The 16110-nt window shown below is 37.8% G+C and overlaps 1 protein-coding gene across 1 annotated transcript in view; it reads right to left on the minus strand.

Moving 5' to 3' along the window:
* The window catches only part of SEL1L3 (SEL1L family member 3), a 33789-nt gene that overhangs the window by 11647 nt on the left and 6032 nt on the right, over positions 1–16110 (minus strand). Inside the window, exons 3-15 of the mRNA XM_064711906.1 lie at positions 15619–15745; positions 12708–12829; positions 11254–11369; positions 10444–10499; positions 9275–9407; positions 8512–8644; positions 7640–7786; positions 7009–7214; positions 5316–5495; positions 4082–4201; positions 3321–3461; positions 2155–2217; positions 572–748 (exon numbers count right to left, since the gene is read on the minus strand). Of these exons, the coding sequence (XP_064567976.1) occupies positions 572–748; positions 2155–2217; positions 3321–3461; positions 4082–4201; positions 5316–5495; positions 7009–7214; positions 7640–7786; positions 8512–8644; positions 9275–9407; positions 10444–10499; positions 11254–11369; positions 12708–12829; positions 15619–15745 (1721 nt within the window). The remainder of the gene's footprint in view (positions 1–571; positions 749–2154; positions 2218–3320; positions 3462–4081; positions 4202–5315; positions 5496–7008; positions 7215–7639; positions 7787–8511; positions 8645–9274; positions 9408–10443; positions 10500–11253; positions 11370–12707; positions 12830–15618; positions 15746–16110) is intronic.

Genomic DNA, 16110 nt, shown 5'->3' on the forward strand with positions numbered 1-16110 from the left:
ACCATTCCTATTAGGGGAAAATTTATTTTGCACATATGTTAATGGGTTCTGTCACAGAAAAATAAAATACTGCTGTCTACCAGGACTGTATCAAAGAGTCACATTTTCAAGTCTGGATTGGAGAGCTCTCACTGCAGCTCTGAGGCTCACAGAAGCTGTGTGAATGTAGCATAGCTGTTCATGGGTTCAGGGACAAGGTTGTGCTTCTTTCAGTTATTGTGGAATCCCCTCCCTAGAAACTTTCCAATCCAAAACTGAGAACCTGAAAGGTCACATGATGTGAGAGCACACACTATCCTTCCTGGCTGCTGTCACTGCAAGGGGTAAAACCTGCACCTGTTTTGTTTCTAAATCAAAAAGAACAGAAACACATGCATATAATTTTGACTGAGATATTTGAGCAACATCTCTCTCCCTAAGTAATTTGACTGAATCCCCCAGTAAAATTCTTCCTTGTAATAAAAGGTATCAAAATCTAACTTAGGGTGAACAGAGCAATCTCAAGAATGAGACAAAAACTTCTAAATTTGGGCCCTAATGTAAGAAATAGTACCATTAAATAATTACTCACTTGATTTCTACCAGGTACTCCAGGGTAAATGCCATCCAAATACAGGACACCAAGGTTGTATGAGGCATCTGGATTTCCCAATTCTTCAGCAAGTAACCAGTGCTTGGCTGCTTTTTTGTAGTCTCTTTTAAAATTGTGGTAATACCATCCTAATCCATTCACTGCCTGGGGCAAGCCCTTAGGGAAGGAGAAAAGCAGTCTCAGGTCACACATTTGATTCTGCTTTTTGTCACTTATGGGCTTAGGGGTTACAAACCCTTTTTTTCCTCACTACTTTCCTTTGTGGCCATGCATATACAGTAAGGAATAAGACTCCAGTGTCATCTTATTCTACAGAGTCTCAGCCATGACTTTCACTTGTTTACAAGAACAAACTGTGACTATTTTCCCCCTGTCTCCTCTTCAAAGCTAAACAGGACACTTGTTCTTGTGAATTCCCAGAAACTGATTGACGAGATTAGCAATCAAAAACCCACTTCTTTTAAACTAGAACATTTCCTTGAGAATAAATAGAAAGCAATGTACACAGAACTTTGTAATGCTGTTTTCAAAATGCACCAACATCATACAGATCAGCTTAACATATTGCTATCTGCTATTACTAAGTTGCATCTTTGCATCTTGGCTCAAGAGAAAGTCTTGAGACAGTTTTTACTGTTGTTCCAATGAGTCACCACCTCCTTGTATAAACTGGTGGATGATATGGGGCTGTAAGTATGCCAGCAGTGTTACTAACTTGCACATTAAAATGCAAGAGCTGTTAAACTTTTCAATAATTATGATGTTGTTTCTGTATAGAAAATGCGCATTGGAGCACAAGAACCCAAGTATTTGAGTTCAAGGAGAGTAAGGAATTGATGTCCCTAGGAGTCTTCCAGGAAGCTGTTCCTCAGATCCTGAATCAAAGGTATTTTGATCACATCATAAAAGCCTCTCAGTTTATTTAAGCCTTTCCCAAACAGGTAGTAGAACAGATAGTCTCTCCTATTTCAAAGGAATCCCAGAACTGGCACAAATCTTTTCAAATAGTGGTCAGCAGTAAAGTCCTACTGTCATAATCAGTCATTTAACAATTCTGGTTCTAAGAGGTAGGAATGCATTCAAGGTCTAGGCACTCTCATTTTTATTCTAAGGACCAGATCATGGCCTGGGTAACCTGGCTGTCCTAGATCATTAAATGGAGTGAGGCTCCTCTGCCCTGTGGTGCTCAATGTTTCTCCCTGCTATGGAAATAAATCAGGAGACTTTGGGACATCCAGGTCTTCTCCCTTTATGCTTGGGAATATGAGGCAAAAACATACTCCTGGATCAAATATTCAGTCTGTAAATCACTTAACTAACATCAAATTCCACAATATATAAGTAGAGAGAATTTTTTTTCTTTCACAGAAATTTTGGCTGATTTTGAGTGGTCTAGTCTCCCAACTTGGGCAAATAAGGTTTTCACCATTCATGGTGATAACACTGGAAGAAGCAAGCAGTATGACCCAGAATTATGTAAAAGGCATTTTATATAAATCAGAGTTCATAGCTATTAGCACCTAGTACAGAACTACCACAGTGAAATATTTATTGCATTTTACCTTGGCTGCTGCTTTCTTCATCAATTCCAATGCAAGTTTTATATTCTTTTTCACACCTTGACCCTAGGAAACGGATATGTGAAACAATCATTGTTTACAAATGCAGGCTGATAAAAATTCACTTACGCACATCCAAACTGCCTTTTAATATTGATACTATTACCTACTAAGTGTCATTCTGCTTTAAACAGTTACAACAAAACAAGCAGCTTTGTGTTCATCCTTCCTTCACAGCTTTAGAAAATCTCAGTGATGCAGTCTAGAAACAATTATTTCACCAGTATATTCAAGTGATTTTTATGGGTAAATAATATCACAGATCTTTAAGGGTGAGCAACTAAGGAAAAATAAATAGCATTTAAAGGGGCATAGGTTGTGCACAGTTAGGCAGTGAATAAGAGCTCTCAGCTCTCCTGAAAAAGGATGTTAGAGTGTCTCTAGAGGAAATACACAGCTGTTATGCTTATGATGTCCACATAAAATAATTTTACACACAGGTGAAACAGATTATGTGCGTTCAAAATTAACACAAGCAAAACTTAAGCAAACGTTTTCCAGAGAAAATCCTCCACTGTCAAAGGAATGAGGTGAAGACCTAGCAGTTCCTCACCACCTAAGCTTTAGTGCTTGAATGTCTTAGGGGTGACATCACCTAGCTGATACACCTTATTTGACTCAGGTGCGGTCAGGCTTCAGTTTAGTATCTTCTGTCTACTGCTTCTAGCAGGGAAAAACTAACTGCATGCAGGGATAATTTAATTCCAACTGAGGAATTATTTCCAACTAAAAAAAAAAAATCCTAATAAAGGGCATTCTAAGAAAGGATTAAACTTTTACCCACACCTCTATACCAAAGCCTATGCTTACTAGCTGGTTGGATTCTTGAGGTGACAAGACACTAGGAAAAATTACGATCCACAATTTGGGTGGTATTTAGATCCTGAATATGGATAGGAATAAAGTAATATTGTTTTTAACTTGCTCTTTTTAAATTTTTTGTGCCTCTTTTTAGTAAAAATCAACATTAGCTTCATACCTATTGATTGATTTTCAGAGTAAATGCAAAAGCACTTGTATACACTCTTACCATGTGTCACTGCAGATAACTTAAAACATCATGTTAAAGGAATGACTATTTTGAAGTGAAAACATCAAATATAACTTACCTTAAACAACACAATGGCGTAATCATATATCAACACTGGATCTTCTGTTTCTATTGCACCCTTTGCATACCATTCTATTGCAGCTTCAGGATTTTTTGCCACTCCTTGTTGGCCCCAAAACAGCATCTGAGCCAGACGTTGCTAAAAGAAAATAACTTAAGTGGTAATGCTATAAATGCTGGTATTGAAACTGGAATTGCAGGAACAGACTTTTGCAGGCTTAGATGCATTTCAAACATGAGAAGAAAGTAGAATATACCCTCAACAGTTTGAAAACAACTGGTTAACAGGAATGTTCAGAGAGCTTTTCAGTGGTGGAATGTACTGATGCTAACTCTACAACAGACTTATTTTTACAGCTGTCAGTATCATAGAATCTGGATTGATTGAAGTGCAGGGGTAAGTGACAGATTTAATGCAGGTAAATGGCTCAATATTACAATATACTGCTACTGGTCTCAGATCAGCAGCAGAATTGCAATGTATCAAATACAAAGCCAGGGAAAAGGATCAGACAAAGAGGTTGCCAAGACTTGAAGACTCTTCCTTTGTGCCTTGCATCATTGTTACAGCTTTTGCATGGTTATTGGATATTATTGAACAGGAACATGACAAGTAGTCCGGACTTGGAAAAAAGAAGCAATTCTGGGTGGAAGGAGGAAAGTCTGTCTGCTCTCCTCTGCAACTTTCCTACATGGTCTATAGATGTACATTCCTAAGTGTGTCTAAAACCAAGAACGGGGAAAATTATTGCTTTATACCTGTGCAGCTGCATTTCCTCTTGTTGCTTCATGTTTTAACCACATAAAGACATCACCATTTTCTTTTGTTTGAGCTTTTAGCAGTTCATCATCCATCAGTCTTATGGTTTCAACAAATGCCTGAAGAGTAGGTGAACAGAAAAAAATTAACTTCCACATGAATTTCACAATGGATTTCTACATCTGCAACCAAAATGAAAATTTTGTCCATGTCCTGCTTATCCCTAAAAATGATTAGTTCTGGATTTTAAAATTCTCATCACTCCTCTGTTGGCCAGGGCATTAAGAATTATTCTTATATCCCCTGTACAAAACATTTACTGCTTTGTTCCAAAACTAAGTCCATTCTACACTGGAAAGATATGCCAAGACAGCAACAACTGAAAAAAAACCATCAAACCATCTTTTGGTTTTAAAAATGACAAAGAAGTATATTTAAGTCTTTCAAAGCTTCAATATTTCTATAGAAATTGCTTTCAAAAGATTAAAAAAAGACAGACTGGCAGAAAGCTTGATGAAGACGTGACCCACAGCACTCTTATCTAGGTAAGTCTGCCAGCTTTTAGTTCTTCAGCAATTAGAATCTCTCTCTTTCTGTACAATAATCATGCTTTGTGATAAGCCAGGATTCTAGCACTATTCTTGACTATTCTTTACAAATAAAGTTGTGTTACCTCCTGTTAGCAGCCTATTCTGAAATTATTTTACTGTAACTTCATCAGATAATTATTTAACAACCAAGTAATTACATTTGATTATAGAAAGGTTAAAGTATGGAGAGGACAATTCATTTTTTGCAGGAACTTCATGATGTCTGTCTATTGAAACAGCAGATCAATTGCTTAAAAAACACATCCAATTATATTAATAATTAAAAGTCTGAGTGAGGATTCAGGGGCCAAGAATAAGGCTTGGACTTTAATAAAAGACAGGCTTGTGGACAATTCTGAGGATTTGAGTCTGATATTGATTTTGATTCCCCCTTCTTAAGAAACACAGTAATGATACCTACATATAATTTGGGGAATTTTGTGACAATCATTGGATCACAGAATGATTTGGGCAGGAAGGGACTTTTAAAGACCATTTAGTTCAACACCCCTGCCACAGGCAGCGACACAAATCAGATGAGCCAATATTTGTAAATCAAGACAAAAATCTTCTGGTCACATAACATGAATATGAAAAAAAACTTGCACAGAAAAAGATTCAGATACACTTATAATTCTTTTACCTGTTCCCCTTTTATATTGTGTTGATCCAGGGATGTCTTTATTGCAATATTGCTGTAATAAGCATAAGACAGCTCCAAATCAAGTGGATAGTTATTAATCCCTTGGTAATGTTTATAGCCAAGATTCATCACAGAAAGTCTCTCGTTCCCCTGAGCACCAACCAAACTATACAGCAGTCCCTGGCAAAAATCAACAGACATAAACAAGAGTGAATTCACTGCACATTTCACAAGTTCAGCACTTCCCAGGAAATTTCCAGGGAACAGAACGTTCATTCTGGTAGCTGATATACTAGCTATGTTATGTAAACACAGTTACAGAAACAAACACAGCCCATAAAGTAGTCAAAATGTCTTATGTTTGCACAGAAACACTGGAAAGGAAAACTAGGCTCTAAATACTTTTCAAGTATTGCATTTATTCTGTCATAACTAAATGTGCAGCCGTTTTTCAATATCATTTTACTACAGTGTTGTTTATACTCTGACACTTCTTATACCCAGCAGTGACTTAACCAGTCCCACTGAAGCCAGCTGGAGTTTTCACACTGAATCCTGTGAAACATATGGAAGGTAACAAACAGCATTTGAGAACCTTACCCTAGGGATCTGACAGGACTAGAAGGATGGCTGATAAGGTTTCAGCACAAATCTCCCTTGAGATACATGTTAATTGGTCTATGCACCACACTTGCCAAAAAAAAACTTTTCAGCACTACTATTATTTTTCACCTGCACAGTAAGAAAATCAATGGTGTCCCATCTGTGCTGGATATTAAATTGGTTCCTACACTACCAGAAGCAGATTCAATGATGAAATTACTCAGCCTCCATAATAAGCACTGTATACTCTATAATTAGGGTATAAAAAGGGTTCCTGTTTAAGGTTTCTTGTTTCTGAAGAATTGCAGGTGAGCTTTGTCTCTGATTGGCCTGTAAGAGGTTCTTCTGATTTAATGTCCTCTAACCGCAACAGACAGATCTGCTATTCTTTATATTTTACTATTATACCACAATTAAGTATCTGTTGGCAATTTTAGTGTTGCATTCTTCCCCTGACATATAAACACCTTCCCTTTATTTGACCTAGAAAACATTGAAATATTTCAGTTATTTGCAAGCTGCCTAAGAGGTCAGGAGTTCTCAAACTCTGCAGTTGTTCAGTCTGAAGCACAGTCACTTTTTTACAAAAGAAAACTGCTCTACTTTGGTTACCCTTGCTCATTTGACCATAATATACTCAGTGTCACATTTTTGCACATTCTAAAATCAGACTTCTTCCCTGACTGTACTATGCAACCTTTCCAATGTAGATTTGCCTGATCTGGGACTTTTTTCCCACCTGTCTTCAAATCACTGTGGGTGACTCAAGGGCTCTTACTCATCCTGGCTCCACAGTGACTGGGAAAAGCAGTACTTTCTGTGCTGTTCACTTTACTACCATTTTTAGATCTTTATTATATCACTGATGTCCTTGTTCTGCTTGAGCAGGATAAAGATTCCCACCACCAGGCCTTCATAAAGATATCACTGCCATTAGGGCATTTATTAGTAGCTTTATTGGAGAATCCCTTCAACCACTTGGATCTGAGGGCCATTTCACTTTTTTTAATCCAATGGATCACCTCATTTCTTAACTGTCTTTAAAGGTAATTAGTTTCACAGACATAACAGCACATGTTAAATATGGTACCTTTATACGATCCACAGGCACCCCAAGGCCTGTTTCAAATATAACTGCAAGGAAATAGGAAGCCTTATGGTATCCACAACAACTGGAATCCACCAGGAGAGGGACAGAGGAGCCCAAATTGCTGAGGCCATTGGCACTGGACAGACCTTTCACAACCTTCTCAAATATCCTTCGGCCAACTTCTACAACTGTATCACTTCCATCTTCTAACACCAAAAATAAAACATAGAACACACAGTTGTTGTAAGAGTTCAAATTAGGAACCGATTTCCCCAGAAACTGAGTAATAGACAGAATAATAGATACTGTTATTTCTCAAGCTGAATGGTATTCTCAATGCAGACAAAATTCCTAGAGAGACAAGGTATTACTGAATAAGAAGGGTGAAAAAAATCCAAAATATCATCTCAAAGTGACCACTAAAAAAATAAGGATATTTCTATGATTCTTTCTACCTAGTAAGCCATCCTTCCATCTGCAGCATATTGCAATATATAAGCCACTAAACACTCCTTTATTAAGTTAGCTAATATGAAAAACATGTATAACAAATTAAGCCAAATAATACTAAACTACACAACAAATATTGTTGAGATATTTAAGAACAATTAAAAAAAAGAAACATGATTACCATCTGGACTACTGAAATCCATCTCTTGTAACAGTTTGAACAAAGTGTGGTACTTTTCCCTGAGCTCTTTTCCCCACATGAAAGCATCACATTTGGATTTTTCTCCATATTTGTGAATCAGCTCCAAATAATAGTTTTCATAGTAACCTAGAGAAAGCAACATATTTAAGATATGAAAGCTGACTTTTTGGTCTTCAAAAGAAGTTTCTGACAGAAAAAAAAATTTCTCATAAACTCAAAATTCATGGACAAGATGAACATACCCTCAACACAAAGCTAAAAACTCACCCAGCTAGCACAGGCCACTTACAAATACATTTAGATTTGGATGGAATACATTTAGACTAGATGATGGAAGATTTCTTCTTCCATCATCTAGTCACAACACATTCAATCCAATTCAAATTAGAAAACGTAAGCTAGTTTTCAGCACACATTTAAGCTATGTCATTCTCCTTTTACCAAAGTGGACACTTTGGTAGAAGCCTGTTGATTACTGAATGTTAGGCAACTGTGGCAGAAACATTCTACCAAAATCCACCCATTTTCCTTTAGGGTAATTTTGAAAATGAAATGGAAGAAAGGAAATAGCATAGCACACATGAAAGCTTGAGAGTATTTCTTTGTCCCTTTAGGCACCTCTCTTATTAGAGAAGACATATCAAGATGATTGATTTAAATTTTTATTCCATGACACAAAAGTATTTGCAGGGACAAAACCCCAGTTTTAGCTACCAGTAATAAGACTAAACTCTTCAAATTGTTATGGGTGAATTTAATTTTACTTTTGATGATCAATATTCAGATTGTTAAAGGAAAGAAAACAATCCAAAGATGACAGTTTAAAATTCATGTTATAGATCAACACTTACAACTTCTGTGTGTTTTTTCGCCTTGCCTTACAATATATCTGTAATCATAAACTATTTCTTGAATGTCCATACATCTCTCGTAGTAAAGCTCAATTTGTTCCACTGTGTCCTTGTCATGAAGAGGATTAGAAATCTGTAAAAAGGTAAATGATGGATAAATGGCATCTCCAGTATCTGTTGCTGTGTATGCTCAGCTAGAAAGATGCATTGTACACAAATAACAAAAGGAAACAGATTGTTCACTACAATCAGCTTATCTGGCACACCCTATTAGTGTGTCAGACAGCCTGATGCTGGCCCCAGTAGATCACTGCCTATTTAAATGGTCAGCATAATCCAAAAATCACAGAAGACTTTCCAAAACTGACCAGACCCATGCCACTTTTACCATCAGTTTCATCAAAACCACACATTAATCAAATATATCCAACACTGTATCATCAGAAACTCTGGGAACAAAGCAATAGTGAAAATATTAAATATATATTATATTATTATAATTGTACCTATATTATTAAATATAGATCTACAAAAACTGCTTAACACACTCACATCCCAAAGTATTATCTTTTAGCATTTGAAATGGTAACTAATGTTGCTAGATTTGAAAAGAAAATTATCATGTATGACATATGTTCCCAGATACTATTGTGCTTCATAGTTAGTTTATCACCAGATGAGCACTCCATCTGAAAAAATAAAATATACTCAGTCATAGTTGGCTGCTAATATTTCAGCATTTCCAAGTAGTGCCCTTGCTCACCTGTTCTGTTTCCAGCACATTGAGGCGATAGTATTTCACAGGTCCAAAGAAGGCTTCAATACCATTTACGTACCCACTGCCCCCAAGAACAAAGTATCCAGCAGTGTCATCATAATAGAAATCTTCCCTAAAACTTGAGAACATGAAAGAGAAGTAAGCTGACTATCTAGAGGTACTGTGAAAGAAGAAAGAGAAGTAAGTATTTCTCAGAATTTCTGCAACTGACGGTCTTAAGCTTATTCCAGGTATCTTTTTCTTTTGTGATTTGTTTATTCTCAAAATTGACTCTGCAATTTAGTGTGACAAATTATGGAGTAAATTTAACAAATTCCTTGTCTACAAACATATTAAACCAACAGGGGTGTTTTATTTTTCTGACCTGTAAGTATCTTTTGATATTTTAGGCATCATTACTTAAGCTCATTTTTTTCAGTTGCACCTTTCCCTTTCACTTTTCTAAAATCAGCATATGAAAATTTAAGCTATTAGTCTCCTAGAGTTATCATCTGCAACTTATCAATTTCTGGATTTAAAGCACAGCAGAGAAGGAACAATCCTGAAGTCTGGCAGTCTGCCATGCAGTTCACTGTTACATAGTTCCCTTATTAACAGTGGCATTTTTTAATTATTTGCACAAGAAAGAGTCCATCTTAAATTACAGTGAAAGAAACCAATTAAAAACCCATTTAAAAATATTCAGTTGCATAGAATATTTCTACATAGAAATTTTTGTATTTCTATATTTCTACGTAGAGAGAGTGTGAATACTTTTGGTAGAAATTTTTCTCTCTAACTAAGCAAAACAAGTAAGAATTTCCCTGCTGAAATACTACTCCTCACAGCAACAGCAAAACTAGACTTCAGTAAGGCCAAAAGTTCATTTGAAGACAGATCTTAATGCCACTGACCTGGCAATCAGTTTAGTGAGGGTTATCAGACTCTAGTACTATATCATGCGCCACATTAACTCATGGCATTAAAATACTCAGCTCATGCTTAATGTAAGCACAGTAAAGCAAGCTGGTTTTGAAAGGATAGTGTAGAAAAAGACCACAGACATTTTCAAAATCAATTAGAATCTCAGTTATAAACTGTGCTATCCTTCCCCCATTCTCTGCATCTGAACATACACACACATATTACTCCACAAAGGAGAAAATGCTGCTTACGTAAAAGATTGATGATGATGTCTTTTCAAATTCTTCCCAACACTGCTTACTTCAATCTAAAAGAGCACAAAACATTAATCACAATAAAAGAAATGTTATAGGGTACATTTACTACACTGTCTAGTTGCTCCAGGGGAGGTTTAAATTGGATGTTAGGAAATATTTCTTCACTGAAAGAGTTGTCAAGCACTGGAACAGGCTACCCATGTTAATTGTGGAGTCACCATCCCTGAAGTGTTCAGGAAACAAGTGGATGTGGCACTCAGCACTGTGGTTTTAACTGATGCGGTGCTGTTTGCTCCAAGGTTGGACTTGATAATCTTTGAGGTCTTTTCCAGCCTTAATGATTCAATGATTCTTGTTGATCCACAACCCAAAATCCTTCTCCCCAGGGCTGCTCTCTATCTACTCTCTGCCTAGCCTGTGTTTGTGCCTGGGATTCCCCTGACCCAGGTGCAACACCTCACACTTGCACTTGTGGAACATCACAAGGTTCACATGGGCCCACCTCTCCAGCCTGTCCATGTCCATCTGGATGGCATCCATTCCCTCCAGCCTCTCAACTACACCCCACAGCCTGGTGCCATTGGAAAACTTGCTTAGGGTGCACCCAATCTAACTCAATTAATCAATCAATCAATCAATCAATCAATGTTGATTTTCCAAAGCTGGATGGTCTGAACATCCCCTCACAACTTCTAGTTTTAGATTTTTCATTCTTTTGCTATGTGAGCATGTACAATTTACAATGTTTATCTCAGCCTCAGCTATTAAGGAGTTTGTCAGTTTGTAATTCAGTAGCAAGCGTACCTGTCCACCCTTAAAGGAGAGATCCAGTCGAAACCACTGCTTCAGAGGAAGGCTGAAGCTAGTTTTCACTGCAAGGTCATCCCCTCTCATGAGATGCATCTGAATATGCACATAACCTGAGAGCAAAAAAGGAAGAAAAAGGAAACAAACACCACCGAAACATTAGCAGCAAGAATGGATTTACTAATGCTTTGTTCACAGTGATTCTGTCCTCTTCACCCTCTTCCTCACCAACAACAGAAATCTGGCACCACCAAGCCAGAGTCCCACAGATAGTGCTCCACATTTCAGTTACACAGCTCAGATGCTGATGCCCAGGCTCCCACATGAAACCACAGGCTGAAAACCAGGGTGAAACAGACTGAACAGACTAAACCTAAGGGAGGCTGTCACAGCTGACCTCAAACATCAGAAAGCAGTTGTGGCTTGCAGTAAACAGCACAAGGGACCAGTAAACAATGGCATTCACTCAGCACTCAACTGGCGGCATGTGACTGCAATGATCAAGCACAAGGAGACTCTACCCTCCACTTCTTGGACCTGCAGAAGCTACACTCATGGTCTGAACTTTTAAGATCAGAACAAGCTACTTTGATAATCTAATGTAACACTGAGAACAAAACTCACCAGGCCCTAAAACCTCACCAGGCAAATCTCATATTAAACTGGTAACTTCCATTTTTTTTTGTTCTTCACAGAAAAACATCCAGCTTATAATGGATACATTAATTATTGAAATTGGCTACATGACAGAGAAAATGAAAATGACAAAAATGACAGTTAGGAAGAGGTCAGTTGTTAAACTCTTAAAGAAGGAGGAAAAAAATGTGTTATGAGATTGCCAGGTGTACCCTTTTAAAACTCTGCATGCTTATTTCTTCAGTGAGCCTGCCAGCCAGCTCCCAGCCCTCTTCTGACAACAACAGGCCCCCACTGCAAGTGTTGCAAGACTAAGATAGTGCTACCTCTTTACTTTCTTCTGGATCAGGGAAACAGACTGGTTCTTGCCTACACATTGCAGTGTAGGCAAGACCTTGAATGACTTTGACTTTTTCTGAGGCTACCTCCAATTATCAAAAATTTTCATGTTGTATATATAGGAATTAAGATTAATTTAAATCAACACTTCAGTAATAATAAGAAAGCTTGTTCATTGAGGTGAGACTGTTATATCTCAGTGTATGCTCCTGGCTGAAAGATTCAGGCTATTCTCCTGACAAAGCAGACATTTCTGAAGTTAGTGAAGATTAGATGCTGTGCAACTACTACATTTTCTCCTGTTAATTTAGTGGCTACTTTCCTACTGAGATGCTACAGTCAAAAAGAAGCATTTTGCAAGGGATCAATTTCACAAAATAGGTCTGATAATATATTTTTATAAATGTTATTCCTAGGCACAAATCGATAAAGACTGTATTAGACCTCTTCTGAAAGCCATTAGTAATATCCCTTACCTTCCTCATTTAGAAATACAGCAGGAGTACCATACATTTCTTTTGAATCAATAAAATAGAGTATACCACACAGGTCCTTTTCACAGTGATGGAGTAGATATAGCCAGATTGAAATGGTGAACCTGTATGAGCAAAAGCAAACACAAAATCCACTCCTGATGAGAAAGCTCTCTATATAATTTGAAAAGCATGCATTTCACTTTAATTTAGCAAACCTGTGTCACACATGTAATCTTCAGAATAGAACAGAACACTGTAACATCCTCTACAGTACAAATCTTCAGAAAAACCACACTTAAAACTCTTGGATCTTTGATCTCTAACCACAGACTTTTGCGGTAACAAACAGGAGAAGAGAGTAAGGAAGTGCTATCTGAATTCAATTCCAGAATGCCAGGTCAGAGCTACTTCCAAATCCTACACCACCCAGGAACTGAAAACACAACCAAGACAAACTGGAGCCAACCTCCCCCACACAGACCAGTACCAAACCCCCAGATGTGTGGTGTTGTCACCTTGATTGTCAAAGCCAGTAAAAACTATTAGCTCTGTCTTCTGTACTAAAAGTGAACTGTGAAAACAGACTTGTGAGAAGCAGTTAAAAATTAGTCCATTCTTTGGACAGTACAGATGGGTATGAATAGCTGTCACAGAAGTATCACAGGATGAATAAAGGTGGAGCCTCTGCAAACTATGGAACAGTGAAAAATAAAAAACCAAACACCAACAGCACTATGTACTTAGAAATTTCTGTTCAAACCTGGCTGAGGCACTAAAAGCAGAATATATACCACAATATCTAATTTTAAGGAGTTCCTCTGTGCCAGACTAAATCTGCTTCTGTGCTCTTAACAGAAATTTGATCACACTTATTTCTGTAACATTGCCACAGCAGTTAGGTCAATGCTGAATGACTTTGAAAATCGCACCTCCAGTGTATAATTCAGCAAAGCACTGTAATTATTATCATATCTGATGAAATAGTTCACTTTTCTTAGTGACTTTTAGAAAGAGATAGTAAATTTTTGCATTTCTGTAATTAATAAAAATGGTCAATATTTGTTTATAATACTTTAGGATTGGGTCAGCTTGCCTTGCTTTTCTCTCAAAAAATTGCTTAACACAAGTACCTTGTATCTTCTCCTAAACTAAACCACTGTAGGTCTGAAAGCCTAAAACCTGCTCTCCTTAAAAAAAATGCAAGGATGATTAAGTTTTCCCTAATGGAAACTATGCCTTAAACAGCTAATAACACAATTTTCTCCAGAGATGGTATATGGATGTGGTAGAAAGGTTTGTAAATGACAATCACTTGTATATTGATTGCTAGGACCTACAGGCAAACACTGTGCTTCTAGAAATACTGCTCCTGTGTTCATGCTTATATATTGCTCTTTTCAACTTTCATCTCTGCCAATACAGCAAACTCAAATGCATCAGTCTCCATTTAATCCTTGATTGCCAGTCTGAGACTGTGTTTGTTCTGGACACATTTCTTGGGACAGAGTTTGGGACAATGCTGACTCATTTCATATCCCCACTGTTGCAGAGTGCCAAACAACATGAGCAGTCCCTTACAGTCCCAGCCTGTTCTTGCTGCAGGCTCAAAGAAAAATTATGTATCTCAGGCTCCCTTTCTTTACAAATCCCTGATGAAGCCAAACAAGTATCTCAGATTCATCTACTTCTGTTACCTTTTTGTACAGTGGTGAACCACTGCTCACATACACAGAACTGAAAAAGAACTGAAGAGAAGAACTCTCTTCCTCTTCCTAACAGAACTACCCCAGGCTGTCACACAACCACAGCACACAACACACTGAAGACACTGAACTTGTAGGCAAGAACTATGTGGAGCAGATAAAAAGATGCATAAATTTATTCCATATACTCTACACCAGAGCTTGAGTGTCTCTGTACCAGAAGCAGGATGCACTGTGTTGGTGGGCAAAGAGCAGCAGGCTGTCACTCATCCAGAAGAGACCAGGAGCTAAAAATTGCTCTGTATTTATGGCTTCAGTTATGGTTTGAGAGCTAGGAATTTGCATGCAACCTGTGCTCTCTGGCAAGCCATCCTGGCACTCTTCTTGAGGCCAAATGCAATCCAGAAGGCAAGTCCCAGCTCCTGTAATTATTTCCTACTTCTGCAATAACGTTGCCAGGGTGAGAGCATCTGGTGGAAGGGAGGTCTATTTATGTATCTCTACTCCCCTGAAGTTGCAAAATATGACAGGAGATTTGTGACAGTTTTGGGAAGGGGGACCAGAGCAGAGCAAGATGACCTTACAAGAGCAATTCCTCTGTAACTGAATAGTGTGCAGGGGATAAGGAGTTGTACTCCTGTCAAAATAGGAAAGCTTACACAGCAATGTAGAAGGAAATGGAGTTTAAACAGCTCTAGCTGGAAGACTTATCTAGGCACAGGATTCTATCCAGTTGTTTGTCAGGTGCAAAATAAACTAGAGTGGGAATTTATAGGGATAAAGCTGCTTCATGCTGCTTGCCTTTGCAAGAAATCCTACTCTGCTCTTGGTCTGCAAACGATGTTAGAAATGCAGATCTGTTTGTAATGCAGAAAACCCCAGGCTAGTTAGTCATGGGACAGCAGTCAGATCATGACAGCAGGTAACAGCCAACTCACCCTCCTAGCTGTACCTAATTCAGTTTCACCTTCAGTGGCATCTCTTACACAGCACTGCACTAACACACACTGCAAGTATCTTCCTGAGCTTCAGCTTAAGCCTGTCCAGAACTGGAATCAGAAGGAACTGCTAACTAGGCTCCTTTTGCATCTTTTATGAAATTAGTAGGCAGTATTCCTTGAATTTGTGGTAAAGCCCAAGAGTTTAAGTACATTCTATAGCCTTCAAAAACCAAATACAGCCCCATTCACTTACTTGCCTGTACTTACATGGGATAATCAACCTGGTGTTGTCTGACTGTCTCAAGTTCTCTGTTTTCAAACTGTTCAAATTTCTTCACAATTCCTGTTTTTTCCCCACTGGAAGCATATATAAATTCGAGAACATGGACACCATCTGCAAAATACAGTCTTTTTTAATCTGACAGACAGAAAGCATAAAACTAATTAATTAGCTCACATTCCTACAGTCAAACATTTAAATCACACAACAGATTTAAAGCTAACACAAACTCTCAATAAGTCCTTAGACAAAAATTCACTTGCTGCTGTAAAATACATTACAGTCTTGGAACAAATAACCCACAAAAAATGAATATGAGCCTGTTTCTAGATAAAATTGGAAGCAGGGAAAGAACAGACTTATTTAAATCTAAGATACTTAAAGAACCAGTTAGTAAACGAGTCCTACTTAATGTTATTCACTTACATCTCATTCTATCTTTGGTTATGCCTAAGTGGCATTTCTCCACATCTCTTGGA

The sequence above is a fragment of the Zonotrichia leucophrys genome, chromosome 4 (assembly GCF_028769735.1).
Source record: "Zonotrichia leucophrys gambelii isolate GWCS_2022_RI chromosome 4, RI_Zleu_2.0, whole genome shotgun sequence".
Lineage (NCBI taxonomy): Eukaryota > Metazoa > Chordata > Aves > Passeriformes > Passerellidae > Zonotrichia > Zonotrichia leucophrys.